At 41.2% G+C, this 23,833-nt stretch overlaps 3 protein-coding genes across 7 annotated transcripts in view; 1 reads left to right on the plus strand and 2 right to left on the minus strand.

Annotated features, from left to right (window-relative positions):
* The first annotated feature begins 173 nt into the window (after window positions 1-173).
* Window positions 174-6,076, plus strand: LOC119029210 (methyltransferase-like protein 27). Of its 2 annotated transcripts, XR_005077925.1 has the most exons (8): window positions 174-778; window positions 1,498-1,821; window positions 2,827-2,959; window positions 3,451-3,579; window positions 3,943-4,078; window positions 4,274-4,366; window positions 4,733-5,043; window positions 5,228-6,076. XR_005077925.1 is itself a non-coding variant. In XM_037115890.1 (7 exons), exons 3-7 carry the CDS (start codon window positions 2,846-2,848, stop codon window positions 4,981-4,983), a joined length of 723 nt encoding a protein of 240 aa, XP_036971785.1. In that variant the 5' UTR covers window positions 174-778; window positions 1,498-1,821; window positions 2,827-2,845; the 3' UTR covers window positions 4,984-5,191. The 2 variants fall into 2 exon arrangements, 1 of the variants encoding a protein (XP_036971785.1); XM_037115890.1 differs by lacking the exon at window positions 5,228-6,076 and having other exon boundaries at window positions 4,733-5,191.
* Window positions 6,077-6,209: 133 nt separating this feature from the next.
* On the minus strand, window positions 6,210-8,592 carry ndufa7 (NADH:ubiquinone oxidoreductase subunit A7). The gene is made up of 4 exons (XM_037115891.1): window positions 8,485-8,592; window positions 8,187-8,236; window positions 6,712-6,849; window positions 6,210-6,429 (listed from the first exon to the last, which is right to left on the minus strand). Exons 1-4 carry the CDS (start codon window positions 8,533-8,535, stop codon window positions 6,342-6,344), a joined length of 327 nt encoding a protein of 108 aa, XP_036971786.1. The 5' UTR covers window positions 8,536-8,592; the 3' UTR covers window positions 6,210-6,341.
* A 1,003-nt stretch (window positions 8,593-9,595) lies between these two features.
* mast3b (microtubule associated serine/threonine kinase 3b) overlaps window positions 9,596-23,833 on the minus strand; it is a 36,436-nt gene continuing 22,198 nt past the window's right edge. For 3 of the 4 annotated variants that reach the window (XM_037115886.1, XM_037115884.1, XM_037115887.1), the window contains 20 exons: window positions 23,301-23,510; window positions 21,328-21,429; window positions 20,561-20,693; window positions 20,075-20,142; window positions 19,336-19,427; window positions 18,715-18,923; window positions 18,395-18,533; window positions 17,928-18,060; window positions 17,641-17,806; window positions 17,242-17,343; window positions 16,754-16,876; window positions 16,520-16,632; window positions 16,102-16,268; window positions 15,730-15,851; window positions 15,409-15,609; window positions 15,092-15,318; window positions 14,802-14,924; window positions 14,547-14,683; window positions 13,973-14,157; window positions 9,596-13,834 (listed from right to left, as the gene is read on the minus strand). In XM_037115886.1, coding sequence (XP_036971781.1) covers window positions 12,753-13,834; window positions 13,973-14,157; window positions 14,547-14,683; window positions 14,802-14,924; window positions 15,092-15,318; window positions 15,409-15,609; window positions 15,730-15,851; window positions 16,102-16,268; window positions 16,520-16,632; window positions 16,754-16,876; window positions 17,242-17,343; window positions 17,641-17,806; window positions 17,928-18,060; window positions 18,395-18,533; window positions 18,715-18,923; window positions 19,336-19,427; window positions 20,075-20,142; window positions 20,561-20,693; window positions 21,328-21,429; window positions 23,301-23,510 — 3,834 coding nt within the window. In that variant the 3' untranslated portion in view covers window positions 9,596-12,752. The remainder of the gene's footprint in view (window positions 13,835-13,972; window positions 14,158-14,546; window positions 14,684-14,801; window positions 14,925-15,091; window positions 15,319-15,408; window positions 15,610-15,729; window positions 15,852-16,101; window positions 16,269-16,519; window positions 16,633-16,753; window positions 16,877-17,241; window positions 17,344-17,640; window positions 17,807-17,927; window positions 18,061-18,394; window positions 18,534-18,714; window positions 18,924-19,335; window positions 19,428-20,074; window positions 20,143-20,560; window positions 20,694-21,327; window positions 21,430-23,300; window positions 23,511-23,833) is intronic. The other variant, XM_037115885.1, reaches the window with a different exon arrangement.

Raw genomic sequence — 23,833 nt, forward strand, 5'->3', positions numbered from 1 at the left:
GACCTTAAAATGAACTCCCCTTGAAATAACACAAACTTTGTATAACTAAGTTACACTACCAACTTTTTAGACATACAAACTATTGTGTGCTCACCTTTTGAAAAACATAGATGTGTTGGAGCTATTCATTGTTTGGTAGCATAATTTCAACACTGATTTATTTTGTTCATGTTTTGATGAGCACAAGTTAGATAGTTAGTTTGATTACAACATTAGTAGCATGGTTTTTGTGATTTTGAATATTTGATTAGGGCTTTTGTTTTGAAGGCACTGGTACAGGTGAATCTATGTGACTAGGCAGGTGGAGGGAGGCGTTTATGGGGTTTTTTAGCAGGGTGACAGGGCAAGAGAGATGCAGACACCATTGTCAATTGTTTGCAACTCAAAGGAAAATAAACCCCGAAACCATACCACAATGATTAACCACTGATGGAATGTAACTGAGGACGTTCAGTCAAGTACTGTTCTTAAGCTCAATTTGGAGTGACTTTACTTGAGTATTTAAAGTCCTTCTAGTTTATACTTCCACTCCAGTGGACAGGAAAGGCATGTAAAACTGTGACCTAACAAAGTGACTAGTAACTGAAGCTGTTAGACCAATGTAGTGGAGTAAAAAGTACAACATTCCAGTAAAGTTACATAGAATCGAAATACACGAGTAAAGAACTGTTGAAGAAATCATTCAAGTCCCGTTGAGCAGTTTGCTATGGTGATGTGTTTATTCGAAGAATACCGGTAAACTGGTGAACCGCGACAGGCACAGAGCAGATCTGAGCTGGTGAGTGGACCCAGAGCAAATGAGACAACAGCATTTTATACAGTAAGAACAAAGGAGACAAAATGGCAGGTTCAAACAATAGGAATACAAAAGGGGGGGTGCGCACTGTGGAGAGTGTGATTAGATCACATCAGTTTTATCGCATTTAACACAGTGATCAAATCGGCCCTAGATGTCTTTTGATTAAAGGGTTAGGAGACAGACAGGAATCGACATTTAAAGTCTGGAGGTCAAAGGGCTCCGTCACTCCACATGTGTTTTTTCTTCCTCAGCACCATGAATTTAAGTTTAACTAATTTACTTAGTTACTTTTCAGGTTAAAAACATTGATAAATGATGATGATGATGCCAAGAAAAAACATGATGAAGCCTTTTGTAAAGAACTTGTTTTATTTGATAACTTCACTAGTCACTCTACAGATTGCATGCTGTATAGAGCCAAAGCAACACATTTTAAAATCAGTTTACCTTTCCGATTATTTCATTGACAACTGGTCAATGAATACACAGATTGTATCTTAACAGTTCGATAACTGAACTGAACTCAGTGTCCCAGAATTCCCCATTCTTCACACCTAGGTGCAAAATTCAGGTTTGAGCTGCTATTGGTCAGGGTTAGAGACCCCCTGGCTGATCAGGTAGTCAAAACCCCAGCGCCTTGATTATTCTCTCTCTCTCTCACTCAACGCCCTCTACTCCTTCAACTTCGGATCTTCAAGGACTCCTCTCCACCTCCCCCCTCGGGGCTGCCTGCCTTCAAGATCCCTTCTTCTGGGCCCAACAAGCTGTGGAGAGCTGCAAGCTGCCTTCGCAGCAGGCCCAAAGAACCTCTCCTCACTGTAGCGACACAAGGTCCTGCCAGTCTGAGGATCTGAGGAACACAAAGCAGGTTAGCACTGAGCTGCTATCCTTGCAAAGGAAAGGAGCGACCAGTTTCTTCCTCTGCCGACTTTCATCTAACCTTGAACAGCAAGAACAGCGCTGATCAACAGTGGAACCCCAACCTTCTCCTGCAACCACCAGCAGCTTCTCTTCAAAGACTGGTAATGTTGAACTGGGCTTACATAGCATAGTATAGCACGGCTAAGCACAGGACTTTAAACTCTGGTTGATGTAATGCATTCGTGTTCAATATATGTGTTCGTTCACTGTTCTGGTGTTATTGTGACCTCAGTTCAAATTATTGGTAGTTTGCTTTCCTAGATGGCTGATTTGATGTTAGTCGAATTATGCTTCACACAGACTCAGGGTCTCTGCCACATGTGATATCAGTGACCACCACTGTTTCCTTGTTCTGCCAGACACACACACACCACACACAATTATTAATTAGAGTTATAAACAGTTTAGTACCTTTTTATGAGACATATTTGTTAAATTTGCAATGTTTTCCCTTCAAGGGTGGTGCCCCAAGGTGATCTAATTTAAATTGGATCACATTATTATGATATATTATTATCCCTGATAATCATTAATTATTATTGATAGCCAAATTTAACCTAAATGTCCCTTCTAATGTTGTATAAACACTACCTAATTGTGCCTCACGAAATGCAAATCCCAACACCTACATCTGAACTCAGATAGCAGTACTTTCTCCTCCTTACTTTTTCAAAACAGGCTTGTTCATTTAGTTTGAATGCATTTGAGGGAATTTATTGATTTATTTTATTTAGCACCTTTCCAACATCACAAGACTGACTCCAACGTCATATAGTCACATTTTGAGTTGGCAAAACATCCCGAGGGCAGCAACAAAGTGAGACAATAAGAATATCCAGGCAGAGGGTTCAGGGGTCTTCTGTTCCCTGTATCCCAACCCACTGTTCACTGGATCAAATGCCACGCTGATGTGAAAAAGTTGCAATAGCTCAGGCCTCAACGTCTGCTGCGAGTAGTGAATCACTGCGCTACGCTGCTCTCTAAAACCAGACCAAAACCTGAATTATGTCACTCTTACTGATTGGCAGTGTGACATCAGGTGCAATATTCAGCTGTTGTTATTATGGTTTTATTGGTTTTTGATCTTCTTTTTCTTCCTCTGGCAGCTGAAGTCGTCCCCTCATCATGCCAGTCTCCAGGAGAACTGAGGACGATGCAAAGGCGGCATTTCAGTCCTGTAAAAGTCCTGATCCAAAAGACCGCGTGGACTTCTATGACAGCTGGGTAGACTATGAAGAGGTCAGTTTAAAGACCCTCCACCAATCTGAGTTTCAAAGTTGGAGTTATTTGTTTAGTTATCTCCTGTGTATGCGTCCAAGTCCTGGCGTTCTATCTGTCATGTGTTGTGCGTGTCCATTTTGTCCCCTGGTTTGTTTCCATTACGTTACATTTGTTCATCCTGCGACGGCCTGTAAGAAATATGTCTTCTAGGCGGTGACTGCCTCCACTGACACTAGTGGTGTTTTTGCCATTTTTCTTGCCCAAAATGGCCAAAAAAAAAACACCCAAAAAACAAAGTTCCTGACACTGAAGAGAAAGAACAACTTAACATGTAAGATCATTGGAGCTTTGAGAAACTAAACGTCTGTCCAGTGGAGTTTTAGATGTGCCTCAGGCCAACAACGCCTGATAAATTTGGCGCTGAAGATTCAGACAACAGACATTACAGCTTGTGTGTTCGAACTGAACCCTGCTGAAGAAAGAGTGCCTGTTTTTTTTTTTAAAAACAGGATCAACGCCTGATGAGCTTCAAAGGACCGGACCTGGCAGTAAACTTCCTGTCTGACAACTTCTCTGGGAGTCCCGAGGGTGCTCTGGTTCTGGACGTGGCCTGTGGGTCAGGATGGGTCACCAAAGTGGTGAGACTATTAACTTCAAACTCCACTTGTAAGGTGCAATATCTAGAAGGTTTTCCACCTGTCAAATTCAAACTCAAAACAAATAGGGGTGAGCATATGGACATAGGACTTGTTCATTAGCAAGCTACCTTCAGTAAAAATAGCTGGAACACAATACATATCCACTATAATGTCAAAGGTGCTTTTTATATTTTTCTTCTGTTGATAATTTTAGTTATTCTTACATTTAGTGTCTGAACTGTGCGGAGATATGGGGAGATCCTCCGAATAAAACCCGATATATCTGAAGAAGTTTGAAGACAAACTGTAATCAAAACTGAGTCTCATCATGTCAGTTCTGATGTGAGTCCCTCTTGTGTTCAGATGGTTAAACTGGGCTTCAGGCGCTTTGTTGGAGTGGATGGCAGTAAGGGAATGCTACAGCGAGCTGCTGAGACCGGCCTCTATCAGGACCTCAGACTGGCCTTACTGGGAACCGAACGACTGCCTGCACAGACTGGTACACCACACAAACACACACTCACACACACACTGATTCACTCACAGCTAATCTTTCAATAGGAGGTTTTTTGTCTTTTTTTTAGTTCATCTTGATATTTCAAAATCTTTCTGTCACAAATTGGAGGACGGTGTATACAGGAGTTATATTTGTGATGCCCACTGGTTCCTCTTCTTCTTCTGGTGATGGTTTCAGGTGTGTTCGATGTGGTGATCATTGTCGGCGCTCTGGATGCTGGTTTTGTACCAGTTAGCGTTGTCAGGGAGCTCTGCCACGCCGCCAAACCAGGTAATCAGCTAAAACCTGTTACGTGTCTTCACATTCAGCAGGTCACTCTGACTGTAGCTGCAGTGGAAATATCGTCAGTAACATTCCAGTGAGAGAGCTTTGACTGGGCACCCAGTAGGACTGTTTAATAATCCATCCATGATACTAAGAGGAGAGATAGCCGACTCAAAGTAGAGGACCTGAGACCTGCTTGACTCACACTGATAAAACACTTGACTCTGACTTGATATTCGTTACCTGAGACTTGGACTTGAGACAGATGGCTCGAAAAGGATTTGAAAAGAAAAATGTCGAGAAGTTGCGTTTTCTTTTGACACATGTTCGTGGATATTTCTAGTGCAATGTGAACACACCTGTCGTCTGCAGGGGGTCTCATCTGTATGGCGAGGGGCGACCACACTCAAACGCCATCAGAGAGATACAAGAGGGAGCTGGAGAAAGAGCTGCAGCTGATGGAGGAGGGGGGACTGTGGAGCCTGGTGGGAATCAAGCGGACGGAGAGATACATGGAAAACCCACATCTGACTAATGAGAAAGGAGGGAAGGGCGAGCAGGAGAAGCAATACATCAGCGGGACCGTTTACCTGTACAAGAAATCCATGAGTCCGTTAAACTGAAGATTAATGATACAGTACAGAGGAGACAGCAACATGTTTGTTAACCTGACTCTAGTACCGGTACTTAAGAATTTCCATTTTCTGCAACTTTATACTCCACTACATATTAAATGTTATAATATGCAGGATTTATACTTTTGTTGTTTGTTGTTATTTTTACTTGATAACTTTGGTCACTAGTTACTTCACAGATTAAATAACATTTCTCCACTTTTCCCTCCTTACATTTGTGTGGCCCGTTCAGCGGCACCGCCAGGTATTCTGGGCCTCATCACCACAGGCCATGTGAACCCTGCTCTGTAACCACATCTCCAGGATCCAATCAGCCCATTGAAAACTTTAAATAACACTGCTTATATGGTGTTTATGTATGTTTTACTGTGAGCCTTGAAAATATAACACTGTGCAGACATACATGCAACACCCTGCATGCAGTGGAATTCAGTGTTCGATGTTCAACAAGCCACTCAAACAAGGTTCCCCTGGTGGGATTAATACAGTCTTTATCTGTAGATGTCATTAAATCATTCAGTCTGCATCAAGACTTGACGGTATTATTTTAGCGCTGGCTTTAACTTTAATACAGACTGAGTCACTCAATGCCTCAAACTGTCCATTACCGAATACAGACTATAGGATCTTTAGGTTTTGTGTAATTATCATTACATGGAAAAGTAATTTCAGTGTTTCATTGGAAGAGATTTAGTCGTAGTACAAATAGAGAGCTACATTCCCACAGAGCCCCGGAGTGGCAGTAACTGACATGTCACTCAACACAATGTTGTTCACGTTCTTGAGATGTGGGCTGCGGAGGGATGTGGAGGAGACGAGGCTGCTGATGACTCTGCTGAGTCTGGTAGGAGAGGCAGGGACAGCTCACATAATATAATTAGCTTGACCTGCACCGATTAAATGTAGGTTGGTAAGGAGTGAAATGTAACAGTGAAATGTAGCTTTATTCACTGTGACCATAATGCTAACAAGTTCATTTCAAACACACTACATTTCACACACTACACCCACCCTTCTTCAAGTAAAGCTGGGTGTAACTGGGTATCGCCTCTTTTGTTTCTCCCTCCTGTCTTTCTGTTTTTCCTTCTTTTCGATTTTTGGAAAGCAGAGTTTGCATTAGGGAGCATGACCGCGGTGGCTGCAGCCAGTCTAAACCCATTTCACGCTTGTTCAGTTCATAATGCGACCACAGACACCAGATGAACAAAAAAAAATTAAATAGAACACATTTTTATTCACACTGTCTATTGTACAGGACACAACCATCACACGCAGTTGTCAGGCCTCGGCAGCAGATCTGGATGAAGAAATGAGGTTGTTGGTGCTGAAGGGATTAATCCTGCTGCTCAGAGGTACGGCTGGTCTGTGGAGAGTGATGGCTCTTTATATACAGCTCCTGGCGTCACTGGAGGCTTTGGGGCCTCAGCGACTTGACTAGAAGAGATCGAAAGAAAATTCAAAAGATTCTTACATTTTAATCAGAAAACATCAATTGCTGTTTTAATAACTTCACACTTCCGCAGACAGAGGTTTCGGCTCACATAAGAAGACATCAGATCAAAACATCAGAGCATTGTAGGAGCATTAGAGGTTTGTTTGCTCTGCTTTTTTAAATCGCAATTCACCAGAGGTAACTGATAAAACAGATGTAACGTCCTTGTCTAGTAATAATCAAATTATTACGGAACATGAAAATGCACTGATTGAGGTATCTACCTGCCAGCGGTGAGAGCCTTCTGTGAAGACATGATTACAGTCGGGGGTACTGCCTCCCTGCGTCCATCTCTGGTGTAGTAGTAGTTACTGGCATACTTGTGGCTCGGGCCTACTGGCAGTTTAGGTGGTGGCTGAGTCCTATAGAAAAAGAAAACATTGTCAACAGAATGTATGCTGGGATCACAGACCCTTTTAATTTGTTTTGTATTTGTGTGCTCCCCAGTTGACACGATAAAATATTAGCAATTAACAATTCTGTTAACCACCGATAGGTTCACATTTGTACATTTCATAGGTTACACAGAATACTGACAAATCTCCACAATATGTCATAACACATGCACATCACAGGTTTATGATCTGAATTCCACATGGGGAGGTGGAGGTGTTACAAGTAAGAAGGTTGCCAAGTCAATGACGGCAGTTTGAGACAATTTCCAGCTGTATTGGAGAACAAGAAACAGATCATTTTTATGGGAAGATGCACCTTCTCTGTATCATATGCACTTACGGTGACAAAACTGCGTGTTTTTAATGAGACCTTGGGACTTCTCCAGCCATGCTTGTGCTGACTAAAACAAGTATTCAAAGCCAAATCATGATATTTTCCTAACGCTAACCATGTGGTTTTTGTGCCTACACCTTAACAGAGCATGAGCACAGCACTGACAAAACATCAAATTTAGAAAAGAATCTAAAGAAACATTACAACATTGTTTTATATTGTCGTGCGTGTCTTTATTATCTTGTGCATATTTTTCGCAGAGTTCATGTTTGTACGTAATTTGTATGTAATTTGTTGTGATTTTATTTATTTTAAAGACCCATCTATGGACGGCATTGCAAATTAGCAAAGGCTATAAATACTGTGGTGTGACAGGTTGTGCTACATACTTGTCCCTATACAAATAATCACTAATATAAATAAAATAAAATAAAGTGAAATAAATGAAGAATCAACATATCTGTGGTTTGCAAAAACTGTCAGTGGTCAGTGGTTCAATTCCCAGTCCCTGCAGTCTACATGTCAAAGTGTCGTTGGGGAAGAGACTCATCCCAGTCTTCTCCCGGTGGCTCTTCCATCAGTAGGTGAGTACAAATGAACTGTTACTGCCGCTGAAGAGCAAGTGGCACCTTGCATGGTGTAACCAGTGTGTGAATGCTGAGTAGTGTTGTAAAGCACTGTGTGTGTTCGGTTAGCAAATGGTGATTGAGGGGCCAACTTCAAGACACATTAACACTAGAACTGCTCTACTTTTGGGGATAGAAAAAATGATATTAACTTAATATTCCGACCCCAATACTAGTGGGATGGATTAACATGACTAGTGATAAAGCTGCTGCAGACTAATGCTTCAAGTAAGACCCCCGATGAGCTGCCATCATCACCTGTGATCCAACATGACCTGTGTCAACACTGTTGGAGGGCTCACTTCACTTAGCACACAGGCTAACTCTAATGCATTTAGTCTTACCTCTTTGAAATCTCCTCATATCTTATCTGCAGTTTGGCTTGCAGGTCGTGCTGAAAAAGAAACACGATTGTATTTACTACTCTTGCTTTCTTTGCCTCATGACACACACACAGTATCAAAACATGCCAAGCATTAGCGCTACCATCCTTCACGTTTAGCTAGCTGTCACCCAGCTAGCTCTTCTGTCCGTTACATTAGCAAGTTCATCAAAATAACTCATCCGGAGAGATAACTCTTATTTCTTTCAAGGTACGTCCTGACTCTGATGTAAAGTTTGTCAGTGGTAGTGTTTTCTTACCCCAGATAAAAAATTTCGCAGCCTCTGGATGATTTTGGTCGCAGTCGCCATGTTTGCTGTTGTGAAGGACACAGGAGGACTTCTTCTGGGAAATGTCGTCTCTCAGCCGCTCGTCACTGACACCTGCTGGCCAGGAGACAGAACTGCAGCAATAATAAACAAGTCAGATACTCAGACTTTGGCTTCAGAGTTTCAGTACTCATTTCCTTTCATTTTTAACTGAATGTGCGGTGCTAGTGAATCATGAAGAGAATTGTGTTATTGTTTGGTCAGTAATTGGCAAATTGTTGGTAAAAACTGAGCACTTACAGTAATTAGCTACCCAATTACTGCAATTTTAGTATTGTTTTCTCAGATGACAAAATCTGAGAAAACTTTAAATTAAAGTTACTCACTGGGCTGATATTGTAGCTCCGGCCCTGGACAGGACAGTAATTTTTTTAAAAATATATATACATAAAAACACGACAGAAAAGTGTGTATAGTAAGCATTATGTTCCTGCAATGTATCTGAAGATTTGTTCAGTCACTCAGTGAAGGACCGAGAGAATTATTTTCCATAAAATATAACATAAGTCCCCAATATTTCTTGAAAAAAACTCAGGTTTTCCTTTAAAGTCTTCTCCAAAGAAAGGCTATTAAATAGGTCCCTGAACCACTGATTAACATTTGGTTTGTCTGGGTTTATATGTATTGCTTATATAAACTACTGTAATAATGTCCATACATTATATCATATATTGCCAAGAGTAAATACATGTTTTTGTCTGATCAATTCATAGAAAAAAAAAAGAGATAAAACTAGAGCCCAACTCATTTATCAGTTGGCTGATACCCACTCAACATGTCTTGTTACATTATCTTTGTCCAAAGTGTTTGATAACCACATTTGAGGGATCACTGCCGTAAACATGTGTATATATCAATATTATTATACTATACTTCCTAATATTGTGCATCGGTTTTGCTCAAGAACAAAGTCTAACAGTGTGGGTAAGTGACCCTACATTGTTATATTATAAAGATATAGCCAAACAACTTTATATACCTAATTAAAGCACATCAGAGCTGTGTGCATACACTCAAAGTAACTAAACAAAAATTATCTAAGTTAGTATGAGGCAAAGAGAAATACAAATTTTATTTGTTGCACAAGAAAACACAGTACAGGGGCGACGAGGCCGGTATACCATGCAATCAAGTATCACAAATGTGTGCTTGTCTCATGCAGCATGCACTGAACAGAAGAGTCCACAGGAGAACACATGCACATGTACAACAGTTTACAACTGCCCGTCCGTTCTGTACGAGTTTAGTTTAACACCAGCTGAGAATCTCATTTTTGCTGTCTTCCAGTGGTTGAAGTTTTTTTTACTGTACACTTCTGTCACAGTTACATCGCTGTTCTGTGTGGTAACACAGGTGTGAACCAGATCTGAAGCGTTCAACCAGTAGAGCTCAATAAAGCAGCAACTACATTTACATTCAAATAAGAAACCAGGTTATTTGGAGAAATCAGGTAAACGTGCACCATAAGGCAGTTTCACCCAAGAGTCATGTCATTTTGGAAATAAGACTACCACATTTTATGTGTTAGCGATCACAAAGACTTCTTACACTACAGTTTAGAATGCAGGTTGACCCTTACTCTGCAAATATGTGTGATGCTTACAAATAGTGTTGAATTGCCTGTTAGCTAGCAATTTTTTTTTTTTGGTTTACATGAACACACCTCTAGTGATATTCTTATTAATTCCTCTACTTTTCCCCTGCCTTACATCTTTTTCTTTCAAATGCACACATGTAAAAAAATAAAATAAAATAAATAAAAATGCCAGATTTTCTTTGCATTCCTTACAGTGGTGGTCAAAAGTAGTTTGTGTTCCACTCATTCCATCACACAAAAATGAGAGTGGCAGAAGTGAAGACTACAATGATGTACATTTTCTTTACAAGTGTACTTAAACTTTTGACGACTGTAGTGCTGTTAATAAACTGGGTTGCTTTAATTCAATCTATGAAAACAGGGATTTTCAAGCTAGTTACTGAAGTGTATGTAAAAACACTAAATGCATCTCAGCTTGATGCTAAATAACTCTTAATGAACAGTTTCAAACGAACCAAACACGAACAGATAGGATACGTTTGAGGGTTCTTTCAAGGTATCAAAGAGAGTAGTCTCATCATATACAGCCACAGAATATAAAATGTCTGTACAGTACATAGCATGTTGGTTCATTGTAAACAATTCTGTCAGACTGCAAAAGGACTTTAAGAACAGAGGACTCAAGAGAAGTTGGTACAAAAGCCATCGATGGCCACTGACAAATAAGACAATAAACCTCAAAACTCCATCTCTGTAGTGGAAAAATGTGACGCACATCCAGTCTGTACTGGATGTGAAATACTGGTATGAATCCAAACAAGTTTTTTTTCTCTTTTGTAAAAAAAAAAAAAAACACCCATTCCCTCAAGCAAGACATCCCAAAATCCTGGTGCCTCAAATTGTCATTGTGCATATCATTTCCTTTAACACATTTGGAATTACACATCCATGTTATCAAAATATACATCAATATTTGTACAATACAAAGACATCAAACATTTGATCAAAGAAGCCCTGGGTTTGGATATGATGTAAGGGTTTCCTTCTGCCATTTAACATTCACTTACAAAAATCATGTCAAAATACATTAGTGCACTTTCCCCCTCCATGTAAACATCACTACACAGTAAATTAGGTAGGAACAGGTCTGTTAGGCATGGTGTCTCTTACATGCTCATGTAGAACAAAAGCAAAGACAAAAGCTACAGTTTCAGGAAAAATAACACAAGGATCCAGCACATTTCCAGGTACAAAATGTCTTGTTACTAAAGACCAAAACAATAAATACCAAAATGTTTTAAACAAAAAGCTATTCCCTCCAAGACTCCGAAGAAGACGCAGACTTCGATTTACGGGCTCAGTGTTTTTCCTGCAAATTGCATGCTTTGAGTTTGAGTAGAAGTCATCACAGCGAGACGCGGAGCCATGCTGCCGAACCAGTGTTTACAGATGAGCGCAGGAAAGTCAAATCACAACTAATCTGAGACTTATTCACGCAAAGTCTACATCCAGCAGCCACAAAGCAGAGTGACGTGTTCTGCGACATCCAAAACTTCATCCTCAACTTCATGAGGTGTTGAGATGCCAGTGGGAAAAAAACACGTAGAAACATCTTCATCTTGATGTCTTCAAAGATATGGCTTAGAGGACACTGCACTGATATCATGGCACATAATAATACCCTTTCTTGACTCCATTACAGATTGTATTTTTAAATCACAAGTGCAATATTACTCTGCACTGACATCCACATTCAAGAAAAAAAATGATGCTGTGGCCTTAAAAATTCACACTGCAAGGAACAAGATTGACAAATCCAGGGATGTACTTTCAATTCCAACAAATGCGACACTGTTGCCAGAGAAACACAGGCCACACAACTAATGTTTTCCTCTCAGTCTTCTGTCAGACTCCATCTTCTTTCCCTACCAATCGGATTGTTTCATGAATAATTGTTTAGCAAAATAAAAGAATTCCAGCTGAAAAGAATCTTTCCAGCTTTGAGAAACTTTCAAAATTGAGCATTTTCTTTCTAACATGCTAATGAGTGCTTGATAGCTTTGCCGTCTTCGTCTAGGATGTAGTGCTATTGAGGGCTGAGGCAAAGCAGCAAATGCATCAGAACTGTCACTGGAAACTGTAGATACAGCTGAAGAGTTTGGCTGAATCCATCAGAAAATGACATATCAACCATGCTGCTGACAGTGTGAACGAGAGGTCATTCTTAGGTTCATGGGGATCCAGATAACAACAGTATTACACTATTGGAAGCTGCACTGTTGAGATCTAAACTGACACAGAAAAGAAAAAAATACTCGTACCTTTTGGTCCTTCAACAATTAAGCCCAGCGATATCAAACTACTCTGTACCGAGACTATCTATTTAAAAAATAGACATTTGAAAGACATAAAACCAGATTTTATGGATACAAAATGTTGAGCCTTGGCTTTTCAACTGATGAGAACTTCCCTCTTTCCCTGTTACTAACTCATCATAGTTTACAAATGTAATAAATAAGACCAGAACATATGCAATGCCTTGAGGCAAATATTTACAATTACAAAATTCAAGTAAAATCTTCTACTCCCTCCCAGCCCGAAGAGTTTGTAAATGAGTTCACAACTTTAGAAGGAAAAGATATGAGCAATTGAAACAAGAACATCACTTTTTCAGATGCCCTTTTTGTGGACCGTCCTCGCTGCACTCAGTCTTCCCTGTTGATAGTCCGTCCTGAGGACCAGCTGGGGTGGTTTCTGTGTTCAGACAGCTGCTGTCAACAAGAGGACGTCCTGCCTCTAGTGGCTGAGATGAAGTGACAGCTGCCTCCATCTCAGGGTTCTCATTGGTTTCCTCTCCATCTGAACACGCCTCCCACTCATCCTGCTCGCTCTCAGTCGAACCCTGCACGGCAATCTGAGGCACCAGTGTGAACCTCCTCACCACCGGCACCTCTAGCTCCACCTCCTCGCTGGTTTGGGGTCGAGTGAGCACCCAGGCCATCCTGTGCTGCTGCTGTTGTGTTTGGGCTTTTGGAGTTGTGGTCGTCACTGTAACTGTGGTGCTGGTTTTCTCCTCTGGCTCGTCAAAGCTCACCTCCTGCACCGCCTCCTGTTTCTTAAAGGAGTCCCGCCGTTCTGATAGGTTGAGTTTTCGCATCACGACCAGCTGTTCTGATCGTTCGATCACAGAGTCCCGCATCCTCTGGCTTCCGATGTATCCCCCCAGCCTGCCGTGATCAGCCCCGATGTAAGAGACTCCACTGGTACCCTCTGCCTCTGAGTCACCGAGCAGGTCCCCTTCACCGTAAAACGGCACTTCCAGCGTGTGCCTACGGGGAGCATATGACTTCTTATCACCATGATACACACCAGACAGTTTCTCAGCCGACTGAACCCTCTTCAACAGAGGAGACCGAGGTGGCTCAGCGCTGCGGGGCCGAACAATATGTCTAACGATGGTAGGTGGGGACAAGGTTTTGCCATGGTAGGTGTGAAGGGTTTTTGCAAAGCCTGAGAGTGGAGAGGGAGAGCGCTGTGGAGAAAGCTGCTGCGCAGACGTTGAGGAGGAGGTGCAGGCCAGTGGCGAGGGGGGGATGTTGCTGGTTGACTTTCGGCGGCCCACCTTTGTGTAGCGCTGTGTGTTGAGTTTGGAACCCAGGCCATGGAGAGAGCTGGGCCGGATGTGTGCAGCTGGAGAACTGGGAGAACTGGAGCAGGGAGATGTGCTCTGAGGGGAGTTATTTTCTAGGAAGCAGAAGAAAATATCACACATCAAAAAAAAGGTACGGAAACCTCAATATTTTACCACATTTACAATGAACAGAGCCAAAAAGCCAACTAGTTTTCAGATGTTAAAGTCAATAGATACGTAAAATGACTAACCGAAGGTCTGATGGTCTGGTGCTGGGCTTCGGCATGGTGTGGAGGGACCAGGGGAGAGGCTGTGCGTGGGGGAGCCTGGGAGACTCTCACTGGAGGAAACTGAGTGGTGGAGACCTGAGGAGAAGCTTCGACTGCTGTGCATAACTGTGCTCTGCTTGGAAAGCTTCTTCAAGATGCTTCGTCGTCTGAAGGAAGAGGGATCAAGGAGTCAGATATGTGATACTGCGTTGTTCTGTGTGCTGAACTACAGCAATGACACCAGGCTCAAAAGAGTTTTGAGGTCCCTGCAAATTTTTAGGATGTTAATTTCTTTTGTTATCAACAAAATGTTTTTTTTGTTCGCTGTATGATAGAATAAATAGAACTCATTTGATTGCGTACATTTCTGTGCACATTTTTCTTTATTGTTGATGAAAGCCTGTAGTTAAAGTTACATTAGGTTGTTACTTCCCATAACAATTTCTAACACCAGGGGGAGACAGAGTATTGACTTTTGCAGGTTAGTATTTCTGGACAATGAGTAACACTGCAGCGCTGCAGAGGCAGGACAAAAAGCCAAACCTCAGATTCTCACCTGTCATAATTATCTCTCCTCTTGCTCTTCTTGCTGCGACGAGCCATCTTGCCTTTGTGTTTGGTCTTTCGAGCCGGGCCCACTTTTATTGACGTGTTCTCGAGTGCTATGGTCTGAAGTGCCACCTTGCTGCCACTCTGGGGAGCAAAGAATGATTCATTTATGTTAAGGATTAAAAAAAAAATAAAAAGATAAAAAAAATAAATAAACTTGATATCAAACTTAAGTCACGGCAGACTCCAGGAGGTGCTGTACCTTTAGAAGCAGTTCTATCATCTCAGGGTGGACCAGGCCTTGGACAGACTCTCCGTTCACGTGGGTGATGAGGTCTCCAGTGCAAAGACCTGCCTGATGAGCGGGGCTGCCCTCCTCCACACTCTGTTAAAACAGAAACACAGAGAGAGTGAGTAGAGGAGTTTTATTTGAGCATTACATAACTACTGTTGAACCTTTCTCTTCTGTTTTATTGTCATCAGAGTGAAGCACATTCATCAGTGTGGACACATTAAAGTTGTTCGTTCTGTTAGTCTTGTGACGACACCCACCGAGACCATGTGATGCACCGTGTAGACATCGCTGTCACCCATGTAGACCCGGATGGCCTGCAGGGTGAAGCCGTACTTCTTCCCTGAGGTGTGGATAACAATGGGAGGCTTCAGGCTGCTGGGGCTGAGTGAAAGGTCCCGATTGGGGGAGGAGTCACGGGATGACGGGTTGGAGGACAGGGAGCGTGGAGAGATGGGACTGGGCTGGAGGCAGCCGGAGGAGTCGTCTGAAAAAAAAATACAGGAACGTTTCCCTCCGTTTCCCACTCATTTTCACATACATTTTGTCCTCTGCTTGACTTGATAAAATTCTGTACCTGTAGTGATGATGAGAGACAGTGCTGAGACTGAGGCCGACTTTGGGACCTTCCCTCCACAGGGCAGCCTCTGTCTGTCTGGGGTCTCCAGCTGGTTACCAAAGCGCCGAGGGCCAGTGGGCTCCTTGGGGGATGAGTGTTTGCCCCCTGTGCTGTTGCTGCGAATCCTGATCCTCCGGAGGTTTGACACAACTACCTCAGCTGCAGAAAACGTAGGTTAGAAAAGTTTTTTTTTTTTTTTTAAACATGTAAATATGCTCACTGTCCGTGCCTGTTAGAGGTACAGACACAAATGTCTGAAACATCATCTTCATCATTTACCTTCATCATCTGTGGAGAGGGCAAAGCGGGGCATTGTCTCTAGGCTGTGGGTGCTGCTCATCACCAGAGGACTGGTGCTCCTCTCAGACTGGGAGGAGCTGGAGGACGCCCGAGGGCGTAGGCTACAAACAGCCAGAGACCAGTTGGACAGGTAAATCAACGGGTGATCAAACAACACTTTTTTGTTTGGTAATTCCTCCTAAAGACACCATAATTTTTTTAGAGCAGGTCAAACATTTGTTTCATACTGTTTTTGGCAGCAGTTTTACACGTAACCTAGCAACAGAGTTCAACACTTTTAATTCAACAAAAAGAAGAGCTCAGCTTATTAGAGCTCAGCTTATGATACAGAAACAATACAACTGTGCGTACCTGGCCATGCGTCCAGCATGTCTGCGCTCCACGCTACTCTCTGCTGGGCTCAGGGAGGGACTGAGTCCTCCAATGTCTCCACGATCCTCCTTCTCCTCACTGTGACTGCGGTCAGAGGAGAAGCTCAGGTTGGACGGCGTCGCCAGATGTTCTGTGCTGCTGTAAACCTGAGAGGTTGAAGAGGAGAGTCGGTTGTACAAAGAGAGCTGAGCTGAGCACTGATGTAATGCACAGTCTAGCAGATATACTAGAGAAACTCTACCCTTTGATAAACAAATCACTTTGTATCTCAACACCATGAAATAGACAGGGGTAATTTCTGTCCTGTTTAAATCTGCGACCTGATCATTTGATACTTTGCCTCATAGAAAGAAAGCATCATTTGGAAATAGCCAGAGAAATAACAAGTCAACTGTACCTTGCTGAAGCGATGCGACCAGGAAGAAAACTGTCGAATTTCCAAGGAAGACTCTTCATCATTGGTTTCCTCATCCTCGTCAGATGCCAAATGATGATAACGCTCCGAACGAGCTGCAAACAGGAAGAAAGGTCAGGCACCCAGTTTGAGAGAGCCACAACAAATACCGTTCGTTGCTATCAGATTGCTAAATAGAGTCTTTTACATGTGGGGGAACTCATAAATGTAACCTACTGTCAAAGTAGCTGGTGTCGTCCTCCGCCTCCAGCTGAGGGATGAATTCAGCTTTCTGTCTCAAGAGTCCATTCCAGTCGAAGCCAAGGAAGAAGGAGTGCTGTTTGACCTCAGAGGCTCCACCTGCAACAGTTCACAAGTTTTGAAACCATGTAATTTCAATAAACTCAAGAGGAAAAATGTATTTCAATCATTACATTTGACAACAAGCCGTTATTTAAATGTCTAACTTTGTCTTCAAAAAAATATACTTTTCTTATTTCATTAAGTTATGGATTTACAACTGCTTCTAAAATATAATTAGATGTTAATGTGATAGTTAATGTTTAGAATAAAGTCAGCATTTCTATATCCCTACTGTGGTTGCTAGAAAATCTTGCAGAGATTTTTTGCATAGAGAGAAAACACCTTCTTTTTTCATTATCAGTTTGTTTCAAACACCATCTGCAGCTTTCTCATGCATGAATCAACAGTAAACTGGGCAGTACCAGTTCCTAGTCGGTCTAAAGGACTCTGGCTGAGCAAGCGGGTGATCAGGTCCTGAGCATCAGCAGGTAAAGCATCATCTCCTTCAGGCCAAATGATTTCATCTGCCAAGAAACGGAGGAAGAGACAGATTATTATTTAAATAATTATAATTATTACAAAATTATAATTATTACAAATAAAAGCATCAAATAATGATAAACTGTAAATGGGAACAATTTCTGTGCTCTAGATATAATCAGTGCTGGTAAAAAAAAAAAAAGGGTGATCTGATTACTTATAGCGATCTCTCATATGTGGTTAAGTTTGGCAACAAATGCCATGAAGTTGCAAATTCATATTAGCAACATCGGAAAATATCTTCACCACTACTTAATGATTTAGATTATTTCAGCGCTCACCACTGACAACTTGTCCAAAAAGCTCTTCAGGCGTGTCTCCAAAGAAGGGGACACAACCAACTAGGAATTCATAGAGGATGATCCCCATTGCCCACCAGTCCACTGGCTTCCCATAGCCCTGCCTGAGGATCACTTCAGGGGCAATGTACTCTGGAGTGCCACACACCTGCAAGAGCAAACCAATATAGGTGAGTTTCGAACAGCAGTGATGTCTGTCGTGTTTTTTTTTTTTTTTTTATTAACATGGAAAATATGCTTTTTTTTGTTGCATTCAAAAACAGGCTCACCTGCTTGTCAATGAACTCTCTTGTGTCTTTCTCCATGTGACCCTCATACAGGTTGGTGGTCATGTTCATCAGGCCAATTTTAGACAGGCCGAAGTCCGTCAACTTGATGTGGCCCATGGATGTAATCAACAAGCTGTCAGGTGAAAAATAAAAAAGCATTATATTAGTACAAGCAGTTATATTTTACTTTTTAAATGGTCAATATGTGTACCAAATTCAGAAAGAAAACAAAAAATAAATAAATAAATAAATAAATAAAAGCAAAACCCAGATTGCAAGAGTGAACAAAGACATCTGGATTCACCATGTGTCAAACCAGAGAGCAGATAATGTTTATCTATTTAAATGCTGTTTAATCAAATGAATCCTAGGGAACATCTAGAGTACTTTGAGTCATATTCAGTACATGGAGTACAACAGGGAAATTCTTAAACAGCAGTGAAGTGGGAGTTTGTTTGTGTTCTTACTTATCAGGTTTCAGATCCCGATGCACGATACCATAGTTGTGAAGGTACTCCAGGGCTAGGACTGTTTCAGCAAAGTACATCCTTGTCATCTCTACAGGCAGTGGGCCCATGTTCTTGAGTAGGTTGGCACAATCTCCACCTTAATGAATCAGAAAAACAGAAGCCCGTAAGCATTGTGTTTGTTTCAATTTCTGTTCCCTAGACTAATTATTAATTATTTCTTGTTTTTTGGTTTCTACATCATGACTTATAGTAAGATTTTGTAGATTATATAGAGCCATAGGTCTAAATCACAAACACACAGTCTTTCTCTATTTTACCTTCCACATACTCCATGACCATGCACAGGTGTCGTCTTGTCTCAAACGAGCAGAACATGGAGACAACAAAAGGGTTCTCAGCAAAAGTGAGGATGTCTCGCTCCACAAATGCCTGCTGGATCTGGTTCCTGAGGACGAGGTTCTGGCGATTTATCTTTTTCATGGCAAACCGTTGGCGGGTCTCCTTGTGGCGGACCAGATACACGGCCCTGTCAAAAAGGAGCCACATTAGCCATATTATGTTCACACTGAACAGTAAAAAGGATTCAAGAAATCCATTCATATGGGAAACAATGGCAAAGACAAGAGGTTCAAGACTGGGCATGTTTCACTGCTGTTTCATCAAAGGGAGGAAATTAGTTTCTGATTAGATAAATACATACAATGATTTTTGATAATGAAACAGTGTTAGGCCACAATGCAGCAGATATAGAAGAACTTCGGCATTAAATAGTTCTATCAATATTAGTATTAAATAGTTCCTTTCAAAATTCAACGGCTTTGTAGCTCTTGGTTTAAAATAATAAAAAGTTGCTCAAATATTTTTGGAAGACCAATAGACAATGCCAAGAAAAGCAAAGAAGCAAGAAAACACCTAAAACAATGGTTGTTTCCTCTTACCCATAAGCTCCATTACTGATCAGTTTGATTGTTTCAAAGTCACTCTCAAAAGGCTTTCTTCGAGTTGGTGTCAATGTCTGTGGGGTCTTATTCTATGGAGCGGAAGTAGAAATATGATGTTAGTGGCTGTCAATAGGCAAGTTAAAAATACAGAAACAAAAGTAGATTCAAGACTTTTACTTTTTTATTACAGTTTATTTAATCATCTACAGTGCGATTAATTTTCCAGGGCCTGTTCTGCAGATTGCTAAATTAAGTATAGTGTGGAGCAACTTGTAGTTCTCATTTTGTCCATATATCTGAATTTGGGGCAATGTAAACAAAACTGACTCGACTTGGATTCAACACTCGTTATGATACAAACCTAAAAATGTTTTCTTTTGCTTTGGAGTGACAGATTGCAGAACAATTTAAATTTATCTTCATCTTGCCTTGGCTTCATGTAGCTTTCATGAAAATTAAACTTCAAGATGCAAAATATGTCTGGTTTCCTTTCACACTAAAATGGGTCGCAGGAAACCACAAAAAATTTTAAAAATATCCTCATCATCTGGAGACACATTTAGAGACACATACACACAGACAGTAGCTAAAATACTATTGAAATCAAGGGACACATTTGAAGAAATTGTGTTTATAGTGCACATAATCTAAAACTTTAATTCTAAACCACATCCTATTTATCATCAAATACAATGCACACTTATAAGTAGTAATATGAATAAAAGTAAAAGTTAACCTCTACATTAGCATCAGGTTCCACTGACACTGAAGGACCGGCATCATACTGTTCAAGTTGTACCATGTCTGGAATAAACAGAGAGAGAGAAACAGTCTTCAATTCAGCCCTCCCTCCTCAACTCACTTTTCACTGAGACTGGCGGTGTTAGACCATTTCAAGGTTGTCACATGGTGTAAATGTTACTGTGCTGTTCAGAAACTGGTTCTACTACAGCATGCTTATGTGGCAGGGACACAGGTATGATGTTTTCAAACCAACTAAACCTGACTTTCATGCCACATTCACACTGTAGGAATATCTTCCCCCAGGTCAGATCTGCTGTATTTATCTCTGGTTTTCCAAGACTGTTGATAGTAAATTTAATCCTCTACCAAATTAAAGTGACATCAGATGACACATGCACAGAGTAACAGTCATAAAAGACATGTCCAGCCAGTCTGAGCCACATGCGTGGGTGTGTGTGCTTCATTTTATGAGTTGTACCTTCTAATGGGTCCCGTGTCAGACCCAGTTGGCTGATGATGTACCGCGGGATGTCTGTTTTGATTCCCTGGCCAACTTTGGCATGACCCTCTGCTGCCTCAAGTAAGTGATAAAACTCTTCTGGGTCAAACTCCTGTGAAGAGAATCCAAGTCTCATAAATGAGGACTGCCAGCCAAGGCAAGAGTTCATTGTATAGCACAGGTTTGAGTCATCTTTAGGATCAGCATGCTTTTATGGAGCCCACTGTTGTTCTATTTGCAAGACCTGCCCTTCTCCGCTTCTGATTGGTTGACTTTCTTAGTTGGGTTGGTTAAGTTTAGGCATGAAAAGTGAGACTGGTTAGGGTAAGCACATCAGGGTAAGCATATCAGAGGCAAAGCTGGATGGGTTTTCACAAGAGAAACAGTGGGGTGCGTAGTAAAATTGAAGCTCCTCCTGAAAGTTTTTTCAAGTCCAGTAAATACACCCATATCACAGAAGAATTAGACTTGTGGTGTTTAGCCATGTAGATAATTATGGCTCCGTCTGGTGAGGTATTGAGAAATCTGATTCTTTATCTAGTCAAGGGTAGATAAAGTGAAAGTTAAGGAATACTGTCTTCATTCAAAGTTCATCAGCTTCTTGTTCTGGTGACACAAATCCACTTTCTAAGAAAGAATAAAGGTCAGAATTTAATTTTAGTTCTTCTTAAACGTCAACTTCTACTTGTTTAAATCAAAGTAATCTCATTTTCAATTAAGAAGAGATTTTCTCCTCTGCAGCTTACCAGACACTCCAGGAGGCGAGCAGGCCGAGAGATTATGATGAGGATCTTCCTGACCAGCTGGATGATGACGGCAACCTCCTCACTTTCAGAGCGCTCGTACGCCTAGCAGCCAGAACGGGAGCAGGGGCAACAAAATGTCATGTTTATTCATGCAGTGCTATTAACTGACTGGGAAAACATGTCAACGACGATTAAAAATAATACTTTCAAATTGAGAAAACAAGCAGGTGGTGGGAATGGGTGATGTTTGTATGAATATTTTGTGAATATATGTTATGACACATCTGACCAAACATGGTGCTGAAGCATGTAAACTTTGCATACCCTTCAGTTTCAGTTTATAATGAAATACTGAATGTGACATTTATATATTATATATATTTATATATGTCAGGGAGAATCTGCCTGTTAAATATATAAGTATAAAAGCTACAGTCAGCAGTAGATCTAAAACAATTAGCTGACTAGCTGATCAGATGTCAACCATTGTATCAGTTGACATCTATTCTGAAAAAATTGCCCAAAATGTTCTGATTTCCATTTATCAAATGTAAATATTATTACACCTACTATAACAGTAAACTGAATATCTGTGGGTTGTGGACAGAAAAAAAAAGTCACCTTTCAAGTTGAAGAAAAAACAAATCCCCCTTTTCACCATTTTCTGACCTTGCAACTAATCCATAATACAAGACAATGACCGACAGATTAACAGATAATTAAATACTTGTAGTTGCACCCTGGTCAGCAGCCAGTTAGCTCAGCTTAGCATAAAGTAACAAACCGTCTCCTAGCCCCTCTAAAATGTCAAACTATTCCTCTAACTCTTTCCAAAGTTCCAAGTAGTCATGAGTATAATGGTTTACATATGTGAGTTTATTTGTGTTAACCTCTGGTCATGCAGGCCCATAATCCAATGTGAATGTCACAATGTGTAAGAGCAAGAAAGACAGTCTTGTTCCTAGAGTGACATAAGGTCTGTTACTCAAACAACTGTGTATTATACTATGAAAAACACACAATTCTCACATGATGTGAAGTGTTCAGTCAGTGGGGAGAATCTTGCTTACATGGTAAATCATGTGTTAAGCAGTGTTCATTGTTGGTGTGCTACAATTCCCAGAGATCATTTTCAGTTTTGCCTTTTCTCTTGATCTCTGTGGGTGGTGCTCGTTGACTTTCACTGCTTCTCTGACCTTTTACATCAGAAAGTTTGTACTAAACAAACTGCAGAGCTGTTGCACACTTGAGAAGAGCACCCAAGGTAACGGGCACGTAGACAACGAGTGGAGGATGACAACTAGGAAATATAACACTTCTGTAGGCTGTCAAAATATTCTTCATCGTTGCAATCTGCGATCTGGAGGCCGTACATAAGGGAGTTTTTTTAATCCTTGATACAAAACCTACCAAATAAAAAGATTTCAAAAAATGTCAATTTTTACAAACTGAAAGTAATTTGGATAACAACAAATCACAAACACAAAAGAATTTAGATGACTGAAAATGTCATTTTACCCCTCTTTACCCCACTTTTTAACAAAGTGACCATGGCACACAGAGTTAATCTTTAGGTTTGTTTGTGTGTGCGCGCGCGCGTGCGTGCGTGCATGTGTGTGTGTGTGTGTGTGTGTGTGTGTCAGCATTTGTTCCACTGTATGGGAACAGACTTATCAGTTCAGCTGGAGGTAAACCTAGTTGGCTGTGCCTTCTGCCTGACAGCAGAGGAACACAGGAGGAGGTTGCTATAGAAACTACCATTTTATCACAACACAGATAAGATCTGTTTCGTTTCAACTGGGCTCGATCAATCTGCTTTCATAATTTCATCACATCCAAATGTCCAGATGAAGAGCACACATGTAGTGGCTCCTCGGCTGATGCGAAAAGCTTCATTTTCAATCATGTTTTGAAAGCAACAAAGCCGTTTCTAAACAACATGATTTCTGTATCAAAATCAGCTGTTACCTCACCTCATGAAGCAGCTTGTCCAGCTTCTCCTGCAGCTCAGCAAAGTAGCGTGAAGTAACCAGGCCTTTCTGGGACTTGTCCAGGCAGTCTCTGACCAGCTCCACTAACTGGTGTTGGATGAAGCCCAGCACCCCGTCAGCCAACGGGAGGGAGCTGTCTGGAGAGCAGTGGGTGATAATCTCCAACAAGCGCTCCTCCATCTGGGCTGTGGCCTGCAGGGAGGGCAAGCACATAAACACACACTTAAGACATTTAAGGGAGACAGTAATTATGTTTATTCATTCTCTGCACCAAATGTCCATAACATTTCTGTGGGTGGATTCATATGTTGTTGACCCAGTGATCACTGAGCCACCTGCTGAGGTTTTTGGATCTGAAACTTCTATACTCTGTTTTTAAATAGCAAAACTCCCACTCCCTGAGTTTCGAGACACTTTAGTTTTCAGTATTTCTATAGTATGTGTCTGCAGTATGTGTGGATTAAGATTCAAACTAGGGATGCACAATAAATATAGGGTCAATATATCATCTGCTA

The sequence above is a fragment of the Acanthopagrus latus genome, chromosome 11 (assembly GCF_904848185.1).
Source record: "Acanthopagrus latus isolate v.2019 chromosome 11, fAcaLat1.1, whole genome shotgun sequence".
In the NCBI taxonomy this organism is placed as follows: domain Eukaryota; kingdom Metazoa; phylum Chordata; class Actinopteri; order Spariformes; family Sparidae; genus Acanthopagrus; species Acanthopagrus latus.

What these genes read in the sequence shown, in the direction of transcription:
- ndufa7 (XM_037115891.1), bottom strand. Translation starts at nt 8,535, where the DNA reads ATGGCGACTGCGACCAAAATCATCCAGAGGCTGCGAAATTTTTTATCT. An exon ending in TATGAGGAGATTTCAAAGAG is followed by an intron (nt 6,850 to 8,186) that starts GTAAGACTAAAT and finishes CTTTTTCTATAG; the next exon opens with GACTCAGCCACCACCTAAAC. An exon ending in AAGGCTCTCACCGCTGGCAG is followed by an intron (nt 6,430 to 6,711) that starts GTAGATACCTCA and finishes GATCTCTTCTAG; the next exon opens with TCAAGTCGCTGAGGCCCCAA.
- LOC119029210 (XM_037115890.1), top strand. Translation starts at nt 2,846, where the DNA reads ATGCCAGTCTCCAGGAGAACTGAGGACGATGCAAAGGCGGCATTTCAG. An exon ending in GCTGGGTAGACTATGAAGAG is followed by an intron (nt 2,960 to 3,450) that starts GTCAGTTTAAAG and finishes TTTTAAAAACAG; the next exon opens with GATCAACGCCTGATGAGCTT. An exon ending in CTGCCACGCCGCCAAACCAG is followed by an intron (nt 4,367 to 4,732) that starts GTAATCAGCTAA and finishes TGTCGTCTGCAG; the next exon opens with GGGGTCTCATCTGTATGGCG.